Source organism: Nannobrachium achirus (genome assembly GCF_963921795.1).
Source record: "Nannobrachium achirus genome assembly, chromosome: 15".
In the NCBI taxonomy this organism is placed as follows: Eukaryota; Metazoa; Chordata; class Actinopteri; order Myctophiformes; family Myctophidae; genus Nannobrachium; species Nannobrachium achirus.
Genome location: NC_137822.1, coordinates 47,148,063 through 47,165,555, shown reverse-complemented (window position 1 = coordinate 47,165,555; position 17,493 = coordinate 47,148,063). Strand labels below are relative to the sequence as shown.

General features: G+C 41.1%; 1 protein-coding gene across 3 annotated transcripts in view; it reads left to right on the top strand.

Moving 5' to 3' along the window:
- Nucleotides 1–5,926, top strand: part of nln (neurolysin (metallopeptidase M3 family)) — a 59,020-nt gene extending 53,094 nt beyond the window's left edge. For all 3 annotated transcript variants that reach the window (XM_080743204.1, XM_080743205.1, XM_080743206.1), the window contains 2 exons: nt 4,702–4,838; nt 5,326–5,926. In XM_080743204.1, coding sequence (XP_080599330.1) covers nt 4,702–4,838; nt 5,326–5,478 — 290 coding nt within the window. In that variant the 3' untranslated portion in view covers nt 5,479–5,926. The remainder of the gene's footprint in view (nt 1–4,701; nt 4,839–5,325) is intronic.
- The last annotated feature ends 11,567 nt before the right edge of the window (nt 5,927–17,493 follow it).

The window sequence follows — 17,493 nt, the reverse complement described above, 5'->3', positions numbered from 1 at the left end:
ATCCCCATGATTTGTAGATCTAATTCCATCGGCAGTTCCATACCATAATTTGTAGCTCTAAATCCATCACCTGTCTCATCCACATAATTTGTAGATCTAATTCTAAAACCAGTCACATCCACCTGATTTGTAGATCTAATTCTAAAACCAGTCCCATATCCATGAATTGTAGATCTAATTCCATCGGCAGTTCCATACCATAATTCGTAGCTCTAAATTCATCACCTGTCACATCCACATGATTTGTAGATCTAATTCTAAAACCAGTCCCATCCCCATGATTTGTAGATCTAACTGAACCGTTTGTCGTACATACTTAGACCTGCCCCCTCTTCTGATTGGCCGAAACTTTATCTGGGGTTTTATTTCGTCAACCGTTTGTCGTACAGACGTGTGGGTGGAGTCATTTGAATGCTAATGCTAATGCTAAAAATGCTAATGCTAAAAATGCTAATGCTAATAATGCTAATGCTAAAAATGCTAATGCTAAAAATGCTAATGCCAATGCTAAAAATGCTAATGCTAAAAATACTAACGCTAAAAATGCTAATGCTGATGCTAAAAATGCTAATGCTAATTCTAATGCTAAAAATGCTAATAATAAAAATGCTAATGCTAAAAATGCTATTGCTAATGCTAAAAATGCTAATGCTAAAAATTGTAATGCTAATGCTAAAAATGCTAACGCTAAATTAGCTAATTCTAATAATGCTAATGCTAAAAATGCTAATGCTAATTCAAAAAATGCTAATGCTAAAAATGCTAATGCAAATGCTAATTCAAAAAATGCTAATGCTAAACTTTTAAAATACTTTTACTTTCAATACTTTAACAATACTTTTACTCTTTGGTATTTTGAGGACTTTTACTCAAATAGGTTTTACTTCATAATGAGCACTTTTCAATTCTTAACTAGTACTTTTACTTTTGATACTTTATTGATACTCTGTGCCCTTTGGTATTTTGAGTACTTTACTCAAATATACTTTTACTTAATAATTAGTACACTTCATTCAAAATGAGTACTTTTACTTTGTATACTTATTTTTACTCTTTTGTATTATGAGTACTTTTACTCTTTTGTAATTTGAGTACTTTCGTACTTTTACTTTCGATACTTTAACAATACTTGTACTCTTGTTATTTTGAGTACTTTTACTCAAATTTCTAGTTCATAATGAGTCATTTTCTTAAAGAGTACTTTTGCTTTTGATACTCTAAGTACATTTCCATTTGAACTTGTCATACTATTTATACATAACTACTTTATACTATAGACACAGACTTGTGTACTTTACACCCTTGCGCTTAAATGCATTTTCTACTATTACTTCATAACAGTTTCGAGCGAGCCCACGCAGTTTCTGCAGGAACTGCTTTTCTAGTTTATTTAAATACTATACTAGTCAGTATCTCCTCAAAACTTTGGCGCGATTCATCTCCTACACGCTTACACCTTTCAACACCATTCAAGTTTTATGTGTTCAGCTTACTGAGGACACGTGTGCTTGTATTTTTTGTTTTGAAATGTTTTGTAGTATAAATATAAAAAAATAAAAATGTTTAACTTTAAGCACCCAATGCATTTCCAATGGGTTTAGTGGGTCTGGACAGAGTGGAGAGAAGGATAATAGACCCATGTTTATGTTAAGGCGCTGTGGCTGCAGTGTTCACACTTCAGATTATTTATATCATTGCGTTCACACAGGTCTGCTCTCTGATTTGATCCAAATATCTAAGCTGTGTGATGTATATATTCTGAGTTAAAACTATAAATGTCTATAAATGTCCCTCTCCACTCTAATGATTGACACAGCTGTGATTAAAGGCCTGTCTGTCATTGGCTGTTTTGTGGTGCTGCAAAGTAACCAAGTACATTTACTCAAGTATATACAAGTACTTGTACCTACAGTACAATCTTTAGGTACTTTTACTATAATTTCCATTTTTGTTACTTATACTCTACTATAAAAACAGCATTTGACAGCTTCAGTTACTTGTTATTTTGCAGATTCTATTATTAATAATAATAATAATTATTAACAAGCACGCACGCACGCACGCACACACACACACACACACACACACACACACACACACACAAACAACTGTTACTGTGTTACTGTGGAGACGTTTGCTTGTATTTGTCTTTGACACATGTTTTGTAGTGTTTTAGAAATTTAACTTAAAAAGAATAAGGTTCCCGGGGGATGGGATTTACAGTATATATCCTAGAACCCGCAGGGACACTCAGCCGTATTAGTGGTTGTTGTTGGTTGTCAGGGAGATATCACAACCAATGCATTTCCAAATCAGACGATCAACCGAAGTGGACCCACCTGGCAAAACCACACCCCAAACACTTTAAAAGCCATGAATTGCAGCCTGTCTGCATTTGGATCCTAGTATATCCTATATGCATTTAGATCAGCATGTCCCGTACTGTATACCAACTTTTACTTTACACTTTTGTTACTTATACTCCACTGCAATTGCATTTGGCAGCTTTAGTTACTTGTTACTTTGCAGATTTTATTATTAATACAAAACATACGGTAGATGAATCACTTAATACTTTGTCTAATTGTAATAAGCTGATCTACAATGTGACGTTGCGACATGTTGTGATCTTGTAGATCTGCTGTTTTTAAAAAGCTTGTCAATATTAGGACCATCTGCGTACTATTACTTTGATGTGGTTTGCTGGTTTGCAAAGTGTGGTTCAGGGACCCCTGAGGGGACACACACACACACACACACACACACACACACACACACACACACACACACACACACACACACACACACACACACACACAAATGACCAAAGAAAAATAAACTTGAACTTGAACACAGGTCCCCCCTCTTTCTTCCCAGGCTTTAAACAGCCATAACTTCAGTTCCCAACATGCTACTGGTCTCGAACTTGTGTTGTTTGTTTACCCGTCCACATTATGTTTTAATTTTATTTTGATTTAATTGTCCATACCGTTAAGTTCATGTAATAACACTGCTTGTCTACATTGTATTTGCATTACCATTTTACGTCAGTAAAATGAAAGAGAGCATTGCCTGGGAACTTGACACTTTTACTATTATTTTTTGGGGTTGGAAGCGAGCCCACACTGTTTCGAAGGAACAGTATTTCTAGTTATTGTCATAATATTGTTCTATGTTGTGCTCTGGATCACCACTGTCTTATCTCTACACAAGTCCATTTAACTCCCTTGTGGGTCCATTTGGTTCCATTTAAAACTGGATTGTACTGTGTACGTCAGGGGTCTTCAACACCGTTCAAGCCAAGTTACAGCTGAGAGAGATTAAGCAGGGACCCCTTAGCTGAGAGAGAGATGAAGCAGGGACCCCTTAGCTGAGAGAGAGATGAAGCAGGGACCCCTTAGCTGAGAGAGAGATTAAGCAGGGACCCCTTAGCTGAGAGAGAGATGGTCACTGTCGGTTGGAAACCTTGTATGTCCAAAAACAGATAAGTAAAAGGACAAAGTAAACCTGAGTCTATTTGACAATAGCTGCAGCTACCCTGCTCAGCTTGCAGTTCAGATATCTTCACTACTTTTGTGGGACGTTCTTGTCGTATTCATTTGTGAAATAAAAAAAATAAAAACAATAATAATGGAGATACAAGGTTTACGCCAGATTATTCCAAAGAAGTTCATTCACTCGGGACAGCTATGGTGCCACACTAAGTATTCAAATGTCTCTTATCTGACAAAAATGTTATCTATACTCGCTTTGCCTAAAATGTCCTTTCAGCCGGTGATCTTTATTCAAATGTAACATGAGATAAAAACGTTACACGTCTGACTCACTTGAGAATTGACACGTCCTCTGTCCTATGGTCACTGTCGGGTGGAAACCTTGTATGTCCAAAAACGTTTACTTCACTCATGAAGTGGACAACGTAAACCTGAGTCCACAGTATTTGAAGATAGCTGAACTACCCAGCTCAGTTTGCAGTACAGCTATCTTCACTACTTTTGTGGGACGTTCTTCAAATTAAGAGTTTTTTTTTAAGGCAGCAGAAGAACCTAAAGAATTAGTGGAGGAGAGCGAGGAGGAGGCTGCTGGTAGTGCTGCTAGCACCAGTGATGCTGGTACTAGTACTGGGGCTGTTTCGGCTAGTACCCGTAATTGCCGGACTATAAGCCGCGGCTTTTTTCCCATGTTTTTAACCCTGCGGCTTATACAACTGTGCGGCTTATATAAAGATTTTTACAGCTAACGGCCAGTTAGTTCGTTTTACAATGGTCTTTAACAAGGATTTATATAGGGGTGCTCTAGCAGGAAGCAGGAAGGACACCTGCGGCTTATAGTCAGGTGTGGCTTATATATGTAAACATTTTATTTTTCTTCCAAATTTAGCTGGTGCGGCTTACATTCAGGTGCGGCTTATAGTCCAGCAATTACGGTACTAGTGATGCCAGTACTAGGGCTGCCTGTTTCTTCTAGCAGTGACAGTGACTGTGAGGCTTCGTTTTCTATTGCTGCTTTCAGCGACAGTGAGGCTTCTATTGCTTTACATTTTTTCCCGCATGTGCGCGATGCTCCCCATGCACGCGTGGGTGGGGAACCAACATGCTGGCCAGTTTCAGCCACCTGGAAGTAGGGTACGATGGTCAGTACTACAGGTCTTAAAGGGGTAGTTTTAATGTGGTTAATATAATGAGCTTAATGTTTTAACAGGAACCAACATGCTGGCCAGTTTCAGCCACCTAGCAGGAGGGTATGATGGTCAGTACTACAGCTACCTGTGGAGCGAGGTTCACTCCATGGACATCTTCTTCAACCGCTTCAAGAAGCAGGGCATCATGAACCCACAGGTGTGAAACGTCATTCATTATTATCTTTCACCTCCATTTAACCGTGTAATGCCCTATTTAAGGCGAGAAAGAAATAGCCAGTTCTCCAAAGTCCTTCCGGTGCTTTTAATTCATAATAGGCGCACGGACAGACAAAGCCAACATGGGCGCGTTTCGGCGTCAAGCCTTCCTAAGTGTGTATTAAGTTATTGTCGCCGAAACGCGTCCGTGTTGGCCTTGTCTGTCCGTGAGCCTAATGAATTAAAAGTACCAGGAGGACTTTTGGAGTGCTGGAGTATGTCTCTCTTACTGTGAATCTTGGTGAGCTGTGCATGCGGTGAACTATGTATTATACAGACTGAGAGTGCTTGTTTTTGTTTTCTACCTTTAATACCTAGGCTATTTGACAATAGCAGATCTATAAGCTTGTAGATCTGCTATTTTAACACACGCAAAAAAGAAACATTTTGAACCACTGTGGGTTTATCTGTTTTTTTTTTGTATCCAGGTGGGAGCAGAGTACAGGAAGGTGATCCTAGAACCAGGAGGTTCTGCAGACGGTCTGGACATGATCACAACCTTCCTGGGACGAGAGCCACAGCAAGACGCCTTCTTCCAATGCAAGGGACTGAGCAAGACACAGGACATGTCCAAATCATAGACTGTAAAAAATATATGGACAGTGCGAAGCCATTGGTTTCTAATGCAGCGCAAATTAAGCATTTTGGGTCCTTGTATGGGCTCCACCATCATTGTGGAAATCAACGTTCATTGGTAGAAAAGGTACCATCTCGAATGCTATTGGCTGCCAACAGTCACGTGCAACCACAGGGATACACCCAACGCAGCGTGAAACGATGCGTTGTGTGCTTGTAGATTTAATGTAGACTTTAAATGTATTTTAAAATATTGTATTTCCTCTCTTCTTTTTTTTTTAAAGGAAAATAATATATATAGGATATATATATAGGATATTTACTCAAGACGTGAACCATAAAAACTGGTCCGCCCAGTGTTTGGGAACCAGAGCCCCTAATGCACTAAACCTTAAACTATGCAGAAACACAATCACAGCAGTGCCATTACAGGATCCTGCTGCGCTTACAGTGCTAAGCAAATACACACACAACCACACACACACACACACACACACACACACACACACACACACACACACACACACACACACACACACACACACAGTGCCAACAGAATCATCTACAATCAATGCTGTGTCAACAGTATTATCAATACAATAACGGTACAGTATAGTACCCAGTAGAAATCTGAATTTGGCTTGCTTAATGCAAGTTTTAAAGATAATGGGTTGTAGATGTGGACACAACCAAATCATGGGTTAATAATTAGTGGTGTGGGTTAAATAAGGGCAATTTGTTGGACTTTTACTTTTTTATTTGAAGCTATTTCACTGCCATGTAAGTAAACGTATAAAAAATATTATTATTATTATTATGAATGTGTTTCAGTTCGTTGTTCGTTAGTTTTGCCTCTGCTATGACATTGTGATACTTGACCAATTGTTGATTGTGAGGAGGGGCGTCACAAGGGGTAGGAAAGTGGGACTGAGTTACCAGGGCCCAAGGTGGAGGGGCCCTAGTAAACCTAACCTCTGTAAAACTATGCCTAAACCTATTCCTAAACCTAACCTCTGTAAAACTATGCCTAAACCTAACCTCTGTAAAACTATGCCTAAACCTATTCCTAAACCTAACCTCAGTAAAAAATATGCCTAAAACTAACCTCCCTCTTTTCAGGGTGTTTTTCCCAGGAAGGGATCACCCTAGTAAAATGCCTGTCCCTAACTTTAACCCTAACCTTACCTTCAAACAAACTATACCCTGCCCATCAGAGTGTGTGCGTGACTGTGTGTGTGTGTGTGTGTGTGTGTGTGTGTGTGTGTGTGTGTGTGTGTGTGTGTGTGTGTGTGTGTGTGTGTGTGTGTGTGTGTGTGTGTGTGTGTGTGTGTGTGTGTGTGTGTGTGTGTGTGTGTGTGCCGTGGGGGAATATATATGCAAAACAGCAAAGGGTTGTTTGAAAAGATATGTTTTATTGTATGTAGGTCATAAAGTACATCATAAAGATGTAGACCTACAATCTTTCCACCAAGAGTGTGTGTGTGTGTGTGCGTGCGTGCGTGCGTGCGTGCGTGTGCATTTCCAAGTATCACTTTTTTGGCATCTTTCTTTCTTATGTATTTATCTTAACATTAAAGCCATACTGTGTAAGTTGCTCACCTAGTGGTCATTAGCCCTATAGCGAACCGCGGTCGCGTCCGCGTCTTTCGGCCGTTTTTCGTACCTTCAGACCCCCGCGTCTGCCTCCACCTCGCTGAGATCTATCTTTGGAGGGGTCCCTTGTTCCTGTGCGTTCAGTAATTCCAGAGATACACTCCTTCACCCTGCCTGGTAGGCGAAATTACCTAGAGACTGGATGGTACAAACCGGCGACAACAAAATGGCGACCCCACTTCAAGATGCGATGTGATTGGCCGGCAGTTGTATAACCCTCGCTGTGATTGGCCGGTAGTGTGATGACGCAATTTTCGCGCGAGAACCGGTCCCCGGCAAGGATCTCAGTTTACATATAGAGAAGGCTTTACAGGCTGAAATTCACGGCGCGGATCTTCTAAAACTTTTGTGTTTTAATAGTTAGGAGAATTTTAAGATTTGTTTTATAAAAAAAGTTACATAGTACAACTTTAAGTAGGTTCCAAGTATCACTTTTTTGGCATCTTTCTTTCTTATGTATTTATCTTAACATTAAGTAGGCCTGCAAGCAATATGATTAATATCAAAATAAGACTAAGGAAGAGGCAGAGTAAACACATATGTCAATGTGCCTGATCTGCACGCTCACGATATCTAGCAATGCCACACAATTGTGAGTTTGTAGATCAGCTATAGTATTTTCACTATTCATCATAGGATGCATTACAGGGATTACAGGTATGTGGTTAATAAATGTAAAACAAAAGTTAGAAAAACCTGTGTCAGAATGCCAGCAGGCCTGTTCACATCCACTGCTACTGTGCTGGGGTCATTGGAGGGCAGACTACTGCAGTGATGTTACTAGGTTTTCAATGTAATGGGTCCCGGGACCCACAGGTGGTCATTCAAATGGGTCCCAGAAAAGTTTTATGAGTCCTCAATACAATGTTTTCGAGCGCTGTGAGCTTGTAGATCGGCTATTTTCAAAATGTTTGCCTATTTCTTATATTTGTTTTACAATTTGGCTAAGGTTTGAACTTAGAACTACTAAAACTACTAAAACATGTGCCCCTAATGAATTCGGGCGAGCAAAATGGCGTCGGACGTTGACGTTTCTATCGCCTGTTTAAGACTTTCTACGTGGATTTTATTTGTGTTAACGTAGGGTAAAGTAGGATGCTTTCACCCATGAACAATGGTGGTGTCTGTGGAATTTTAAAAAGTTTTTCTTTTACCGCGACCCGGTAAATTATTTTAACACTAGCCCTTACCCGTTCAAAGATATGAGCTCCGAAATGATGTGCAGTGTGTGGGTTATGGGGTGTGCACACAGTATATGAGGGATGGAAAGTAACTTTAACTGGTGCTTGATAATATGTAGGAGCATCAATGTAAGAAATACCCGTTTCATCATAAAAATGCTAATATACAGCATATTAGATTTGTGAAAGTGACAAACTGGCTTCACAGTTATGTCAGGTGTGTTCATATGCTAATGGTGATGCGATTTCAGATCAATTGCTCCAGCCACTGAGGAGAAACGCTGTTACAGACAGACAGACAGACAGACAGACAGACAGACAGACAGACACTCACTCAGACATTCGGAAAATTATATGTTTGATGGACTCCAATGGAGGTGCATCCCCGGGACCCCAGGACCATGACATGAATGAATCCCTGGGCGACTTGAATGAGTTTTTGATGCGGGATGCGCACGTAATGACATCACTGCTACTGTGCTGGGGTCATTGGAGGGCAGACTACTGTGCTGGGGTCATTGGAGGGCAGACTATGGAGTAGCCTAACTGGCACATTCCATGCAGACTCCATGACTTGTCACTGCCTGTTGAATCCTCTGTGTTTACCTCCCAGTAACTGTCCATCAAGACTCTCTCTAAACCATACATGGGCAACTGGCGGCCCGGGGGCCACAGCTGGCCCCCACCTTCACTTAATGCGGCCCGCAGGTTAATACTGGAATACTGATATATTATTGATTTCAGCTGTTAAAATGTCAAACATGACCTGCTTTAATTCCGTCAGTCTATATTAGTAGCTTAATGACTAGTAGGCCTATTAAAATTTGTTTTTTTATGTCCAATTTATTTGTATTTAAGTTCATAAAGTTAACATGAGTATATAACTAAATGTGTTTGAAATGAATTCAAAATGTTACATTTCAGGATTCCAATTAAAAAATAACAAAAGATAATTCAGGATTCCAATTCAAAAAAGTAAAAATAGCCGATCTACAAGCTAAAAACGCATCGCAGCGCGATGCGTTTTGAGCTTGTAGATCTGCTATGTTTGCTTTTTTTGTATGAGATACTAGAATGAGAAAGTAGGACATAGCAATATGCAATGTGGCCCCTCTGGAGTGAAGGTGGAAATATAGTGGCCCTCGCCATCATCAAAGTTGCCCACACCTGCTCTAAACCTTTCTCAAAGTGGCTGCATTACATAATAGAGGGTATGTGTGTGACAACATCATCACACCTGGAAGTTGTACAGGAACGCCTACTGAGTGGCAAAAAAATACTTTTTGGCCTTGACAGCCCATACATCCACACAGAAAAGTCCTATCTGATTGCATTAAACAACATTAAACTCACTTTGCCACTCGATTTCCTATTCACTTTATGCATGCGCATATACCCTCTATAGCATTATACACTGGTTTCACTCTAGATTTTGGACCTTTGCCTTTTTGGAAATCCCAGTGTCTTCATGTTGTGTTGTGTTGTGTTGTGTTGTGTTGTGTTGTGTCAGCATGTTGCAACAAGCTGAGCAACAAGATATTTACCCCCTCCCTGATTTTATTAGAAGGTTGCATAGGAAAAAGTACATGACAGTACAAATCACTGGTACAAGGTCAACTAAAAGGAGATCCTAGTCAGCTTTACGGCGGCTTATGTACACAAATTACACAGGATCCCTTTATGTAGCTCATAACATTGAAAGACAGACGGATAGAACACAGTAGCCTACTTTGCATAGGATAACATTAATTACAAAAAAAAAAGAAAGAAGCAGTTAAGAAGAAAAGGGATAGAAAAATTAAAATAAAATAAAAATACAGTGGAAAAGGGAGGAGGGTAAGGATGAGTTTTTTTAAATACATTAGAATCATCTTATTTTAAAGGCCTTAATATGCCACATTCACATGGAAAAGGCCAAGCTATTAATCAGCTTTGTAATTCGATGTAATCTCTATGCAAACCAGCTTTTAAAAATGTCAAGCTTTTTTCAAGCTTGGACATTTTAACAGCTGGTTTGCATAGAGGTTACATTGATTGAATTACAAAGCTGATGAATAGTTTGGCTTTTTCAGTGTGAATGGGGCATTTTAGTGGTTGGTTCTCAACCTTTTCAGACCGCGACCTCCAAAATAATCATAACTAACTGATGAGCACTAAGAGTTGAGGCATTGCATTTTGTATAACACGGTTATATTGTGAAAATATCAGATCTATTATTATTGTTATTATTATTATTATAGGTCGGCTATTTTCACAATTTCTGCCTCTTGACAATTTGTCCAATGTTTAATTTGTAATTTTACAGAGGAATTAAAAAGTCCTTAAATTGTCACTTTAGAAATGTGCAGATACCCTCTATTAAACGTTGTGTTAGTTTGTTTACTGTTGAGTGAGAAACAATAAGTTAATCATCTGGGGACCCCCCAAAATAACGTGGGGAGTGGGGACCCCCATGGGGGTCCCGACCCACAGGTTGAGAACCACAGCTAATAATGTTGGGAGGCGGAGCTCAGATACTTCCCTAAACAACAGTTCCCTAAGAAAAACACAGAGAAGCAACAACAGCAGAGAGCATTGAGATCAAGATGGGTTCCTCTCAGTCCAATAAATGCGCGGACCAGTCGGTCATCAACGCCGTGGGGGACTTCTACTACAGCCGGGCCCGGGACTACAACCTGCTGCCCGACGTCAGCCTCCACCCGGCCCTCAAGGAGTTCTCCCTGCGGGACTCGGACCTGCGGCTGCAGCGGAGCTTCGACCGCATGACGGACACCGCCTACACCAGGGACAACACTAAGATCCCTGGCTACGTTAAGGACGTGGGAGACAAGCTGGCTCCTTTCACCAAGATCCCCAGCACGGTGGGCCTGGGAGCGCTGGTTATCTTCATTATCCTGGATCAGGTAAAGGAATAAAGAATCACCCGTAATGTAAAGAACTAGCTCTGGTCTATGGCTTTAGAAGGAGTTCTGCTTAACGCTATGTCACTGACCATCCACTGTGCCCGCATAAAGCCTGCGCACCCTCTCTTCTGTAGTAAAAATAACACATATAGTTTCTCTACTGACCAAAACAAAGACTGTTTTATGGAGATAAAAGTCTACTTTCCTTAGTGGCAACACTCTGAGCCCCCCACCTCATGTCTAAAATACACTTTATGGCCAGAAAAGAGAATATTTCACCTGAAGGCAAAGGTCAATGGAAATTGTCAAGATCTGTAGAGGGCGCTGTGGAGTAGGTAACATTTACGGTGAAATATTTTCTTTTCTGTCCATAAAGTGTATTTTAGACGTGAGGTGGGGGGCTCAGAGTGTTGCCACTAAAGCCGGTTTTCCACAGGCCCAACTACACACCACTCCACACCACACCGCCCACTTGTGTCAGGTTTTCCACTACAAGGAACTGGGTAGAGTGGTGTGAAAGTGGTACTTAACGGGGTACTTAAACGGCTCCACTCTCGAGTGGACCCGGCCTGGGCTAAGTGAGGCCAAATCAGTGACGTATACACGCTGCTGATACTGATTGGTCAGAGACAGAGTCTCACGGCTGAGCTGTGTCTTTCAACACAACAACTTGAGACAGATTTTAGTATGCAGTCACGGCTGCAAATCAAATATAAAAGCAAAGCCTGTTTGTTTTATATATCTGTTTATAAAGAGGACGATTAGGCAGAATTGTGTTCCCCAGCCCTGCAGTTGAGATACCACCATGCGTCGGCAATCCGTTATTTTATATAGATCTCAGTGAGATGTCTCCTGTTTGTATTTGTAACTGCATGTGTTGAACGAATCTACAGTAGTAGTAGAGGAGCCTATCAATTTCCGTAATTTTGGAATGTTAATTTTTGGAGACATGCATATCTTGATTCTTGGGGTTCTCAGAATGCCAAAAAAACATGTCTCCAATTTTTATTTTGGGGTTTAGCATGTGTAATTAGCATAATTAGCCAATTCATTGCCCAAAACAGGAAATGGCAATAACTTTGCTTCTAGGTAACTTATAAAGGTGATCTAAGAGTCTAAGTCCATGTTTGTGAGGTCCAGAAATTCATCTGTTACCATTGTGAAGTCATACAACCTTTCCTAATTATCATAATTAGCATACATTATTCAAAAACGGGTGAAAATAAGTAAATTGCTGCATTTTTTTTAGTTTTTGTCAACTTTGAAAGCTTCTCACAAACTCTAAGATGTATGTTTACAAGTCATCAATTATCATCATCCTATAAATAAATCATGTAACCCTTTGTCTGTGTAATAATTATGTAATAATCACACCCAAACGAGAAATAGCTATATTTCTTTGCTTTAAGTTAATTAATAAAGATGATCTTACAGACAGTGTAAGTCTGTTTGCATGTCTAGAAAATATTCTCTTTCCATAACTAGGATATCTAACCTTTCATTATTAGCGTAATTTGCATATATATTGTAACGACCCTGCAAGAGATCGGGCCGTAACTCGCCATGCCAAGCGAGCTGCTTGCCTTGTCTGCTGCTGGGGTTCGCTTCCCGGTTTGGGAGCGAACCGCCTCACTCAGTCTGCAAAACGCTACATTAGTCAGACGGGCAGGCACGTGGAGCGTGCCTTTGCGTGAGGGACGTGAGGGACTCGGCCGTGGGCAGTGAAGCGTGAGGAGGGGGTAGTGTAACGACCCTGCAAGAGATCAGGCCGTAACTCGCCATCTTGGTGTTGCGGGTTGCTTGCCTTGTCTGCTGAGTGGGGGGCTGGGGTTCGCTTCCTGGTTTGGGAGCGAACTGCCTCACTCAGTCTGCAAAACGTTACAATATATATAGGCCTATATATATTGTATATCCCTCATATAAAATAAAGAACAATATGAGAAATGGTCACAGATTGATTGTTTGTTCTAACTAGTCCTTACCCGTTCAAAGATATGAGCTCTGAAATGATGTGCAGTGTGTGGGTTATGGGGTGTGCACTCGTGCACACAGTATATGAGGGATGGAAAGTAACTTTAACTGGTGCTTGCATGATAATATGTAGGAGCATCAATGTAAGAAATACCCGTTTCGTTTAATGGCTACAGAGATACTGTGTACCGATCTGCATGATTTTTGGACAAAATCTGTAACAGGGCCAGACAACAGACCCCCCCTGCCCGCCCGCCCGCCCACACACACACACACACACACACACACACACACACACACACACACACACACACACACACACACACACACACACACAGAGCTGGTTAAACATGTTGCCTCATGCTAGATGCAGAATAGATATGCCTCAAGCTAGATGCAGAATAGATATAGATACACCATAAAAATGCTAATTAGTCCCCCCAGGAATCCGCGGAGAAAAATTCTTGATTCCGCGGAGAACAATCCTGATTCTGCGGAATTCTGTGGTGAACAATTCTTGATTCCGCGGACATTAATAAACAACCTAAAATGACCATTTATCAAGCTAAAAATGATATAGTTCTAATAATCAAGTAAAACCCTTCATGAAATAGCTACAATTAATTGTAATTAGTGGTTAGAATAATCAAATAATCATTTTTGAGAATAAAAATCTAATATTAAATCTATTCTTTTTTTAATTGTTATTGTTTTTAATAATTACTTTCTGTTGCAAAGACTATATTGTCATGCAAATTAACCAATGCCCATAGTAACCACATTTTAGAGGATAGCCTACCTACTACCTAGTATGGGTGTAATATTTATTTATTCTCTTCTGCATTAGCATTGTTATTGCCAGGACCATTATAGAGGCAGAGAGGAACTATAGTTCAGGACACAGTTTCTGTCAGGAACGAATGTGGGACCGGACCAATACAGCGTCAGTGCAACTAGCAGGAGGGAAGCTAAGCTATTCCCCAGGCTCTGTATGAAGTGGCCACTTGCCAGACCGTGTACACATTGTTTTATAATAGTAGTAATGACTACTCCCGCCGCTCTGCTGCCACTCGCGACCGCTATTCCGCGGACGTCAGAAAAGTCCGCGAACGGCCGAGAAATCCGCGGGTGGTCGCGAATTCCGCGAAAAATTCTGCGATCGCGGAATCGCGGATTCCTGGGGGGACTAGCTAATATACAGCATACGATTTGTGAAAGTGACAAACGGGCTTCACAGTTATGTCAGGTGTGTTCATATGCTAATGGTGATGCGATTTCAGATCAATTGCTCCAGCCACTGAGGAGAAACACTGTTACAGACGGACACTCAGACAGACGGACGGACAGACATTCGGAAAATTATATGTTTGATATTTACAGAAAGTTTTGTAAACACATTTAAATAGAAGGGTCTCCATCTTTGTTGTCATCATCATCAATCCCCAACAGATGTGCCTTGCTTACATTACAACGCACCTATTCATCTGCCCCACACATGCATATCTGAGAGCAGTTACACGTTTGAGATCGACAAGAACAATGTGACATGCACTGGGATTTCAGTTGGGTAATGGAGGCTGGAGCTGGGGGTCATGTGTTGGGACTAGCACCAAAATTGATTTCCCTCAGCCTCCCATCCATATTCAGTTGCTGGTGGTATCTGTGGGTGTACGTGGTCCTGACTCCTCATACCATACCATTGCCTGGTAATGGGCACGGGCAATGGCTTGATGTAATGCTCCTTGTGTAGGTTGCAGCTTCTCTGCTTCTAATTGTTTCTTTGTGAATAACCTCCACCTGAGCTCACCAACATCCACAAGATTTGTACCGGGATTGTATTTGTAGCTGGGAAACAAATGCTTCAATCTTTTTTTCTGTGTCAGAACTGAGCTTGTTTGCAGTACCTAGAGTAACAAATGCAGATACCACCTCCACAGGACACAGGTGTAGGGCTTGCCAACAGGTTAACTTTCCCTTGCCAGCAAAATGGCCTGGCTGGTCAGCTCCAGAAATGGCATGTAACCCTGGTAAGGCTGAAGTCCTTGTTTTACCCAGTGCACTACTGGCTACAGTGAGATGATACGTTTTTTGTTCCCCACACCGGTGATGAAATGGGGGTCCTTGTACAGCTGATGGTAACCCACACACAGCAGGCTGTGCAGGATTATCCTTGTGTCAGCCTCTTCCTGTGAGCTGTGGAGATGTTTTACATTGATAGAGTTTGAGTGGACATGTTGCCTTGACGTGATTATGAAAATGTTGGGTTTCCCCTGGAAGTGTTGGAGGGCTTTCTTAGCCAGATAGACAGTCAGCTCATCTTTGGTGTGGATACCTGACAGTTTTTCTGACACCTTCCCTATTAGTGTGTTGTCTTCCACATGATAAGTGGTAGGGGGCTTGCCACCCTGGCATCGCTTACATGTGGCCTCCCTCAGTGAAGATGCAATGTCATGGCGGTCAAATACTACATGGGTCTCACTATGTTCTTTGGTCTTCCTGTCCAGTGTGGCTATGAAGTGGTCAGCCCACTGGGAACATCTCTTGATCCATTATGGCTTTCCCATTTGCATTTGCTACTCTAGGTACTACAAAAAAGCTCAGTTCTGACACAGAAAACAAGATTGAAGCATTTGTTTACCAGCTGTACGAGCCCGGTACAAATCTTGTGGATGTTGGTGAGCTCAGGTGGAGGTTATTCACAAAGAAACAATTAGAAGCCGAGAAGCTGCAACCTACACAAGGAGCATTACATCAAGCCATTGCCAGTGCCCATTACCAGGCAATGGTATGGTATGAGGACCACGTACATACAGTAACCCACAGATACCACCAGCAACTGAATATGGATGGAGATCAACTGGTGCTAGTCACAACACATGATCCCCCAGCTCCAGCCACCATTACCCAACTGGTCAAATGTGTCTGCGAAAAATCCCAGTACATGTCACATTGTTCTTGTCGATCTCAACATTTTAACTGCTCTGAGATGTGCATGTGGGGCAGATGAATAGGTGTGTTGTAATGTAAGCAAGGCACATCTGTTGGGGATTGATGATGACAACGACGAAGATGGAGACCCTTCTATTTAAATGTGTTTACAGAACTTTCTGAGAATAAACAATCAGATAATTCTGTGACCATTTCTCGTATTGTTCTTTATTTTATATCACTTCACTGCCCACGGCGGAGTCCCTCACGTCCCTCACGCAAAGGCATGCTCCACGGGCCCGCCCGTCTGACACTAATGTAACGTTTTGCAGACTGAGTGAGGCAGTTCGCTCCCAAACCGGGAAGCGAACCCCAGCCCCCCACTCAGCAGACAAGGCAAGCAGCTCGCTTGGCATGGCGAGTTACGGCCCGATCTCTTGCAGGGTCGTTACAATATATATGCAAATTAAGCTAATAAGGAAAGGTTAGATGGAAAGAGAATATTTTCTAGACATGCAAACAGACTTACACTGTCTGTAAGATCATCTTTATTAATTAACTTAAAGCAAAGAAATATAGCTATTTCTGGTTTCGGTTTGATTATTACATAATTATTACACAGACAAAGGGTTGCATGATTTATTTTAGGATGATGATAATTGATGACTTGTAAACATACATCTTAGAGTTTGTGAGAAGCTTTCAAAGTTGACTAAAACTAAAGAAATGCAGCAATTTGCTTATTTTCGCCTCGTTTTTGCATCATTTATGCTAATTATGCTAACTAGGAAATGTTGTATGACTTCACAATGGTAACAGATGAATTTCTGGACCTCACAAACATGGACTTAGACTCTTAAATCACCTTTATAAGTTACCTAGAAGCAAAGTTATTGCCATTTACTGTTTTTGGCAATTAATTGGCTAATTATGCTAATTACACAAGCAGTCTTTGTTATGTTGAGAAGCGAAACTGTCTTTGTTATTTTACTACAGAAGAGAGGGTGCCGAGGATGGTATCTTGAAAAATCAAACACAGTTTCAAGTGAGCGGTGGATGTTGTGAGCAGTTCGTTTCGTTAACAAGCAGTTCGTTAACTTCTTAAACAGCCACAACCCCATATTATGAGGCTGTTGGCTACTGTGCCTGTCTAACTATTATTTTATAGAGGTATAAAAAGTCATTAAATTGTCACTTTAGAAATGTGCAGATACCCTCTATTAAACTTTATGTTGGTTTGTTTACTGTTGAGTGAGAAAAAAATAAGTTAATCATCTGAGGACCCCCCCAAAAATAACGTGGGGACCCCCATGGGGGTCCCGACCCACGGGTTGAGAACTACTGCTTTAGTGTTGGAATGTGTGTGTGGGGTGGGGTGGGGGGA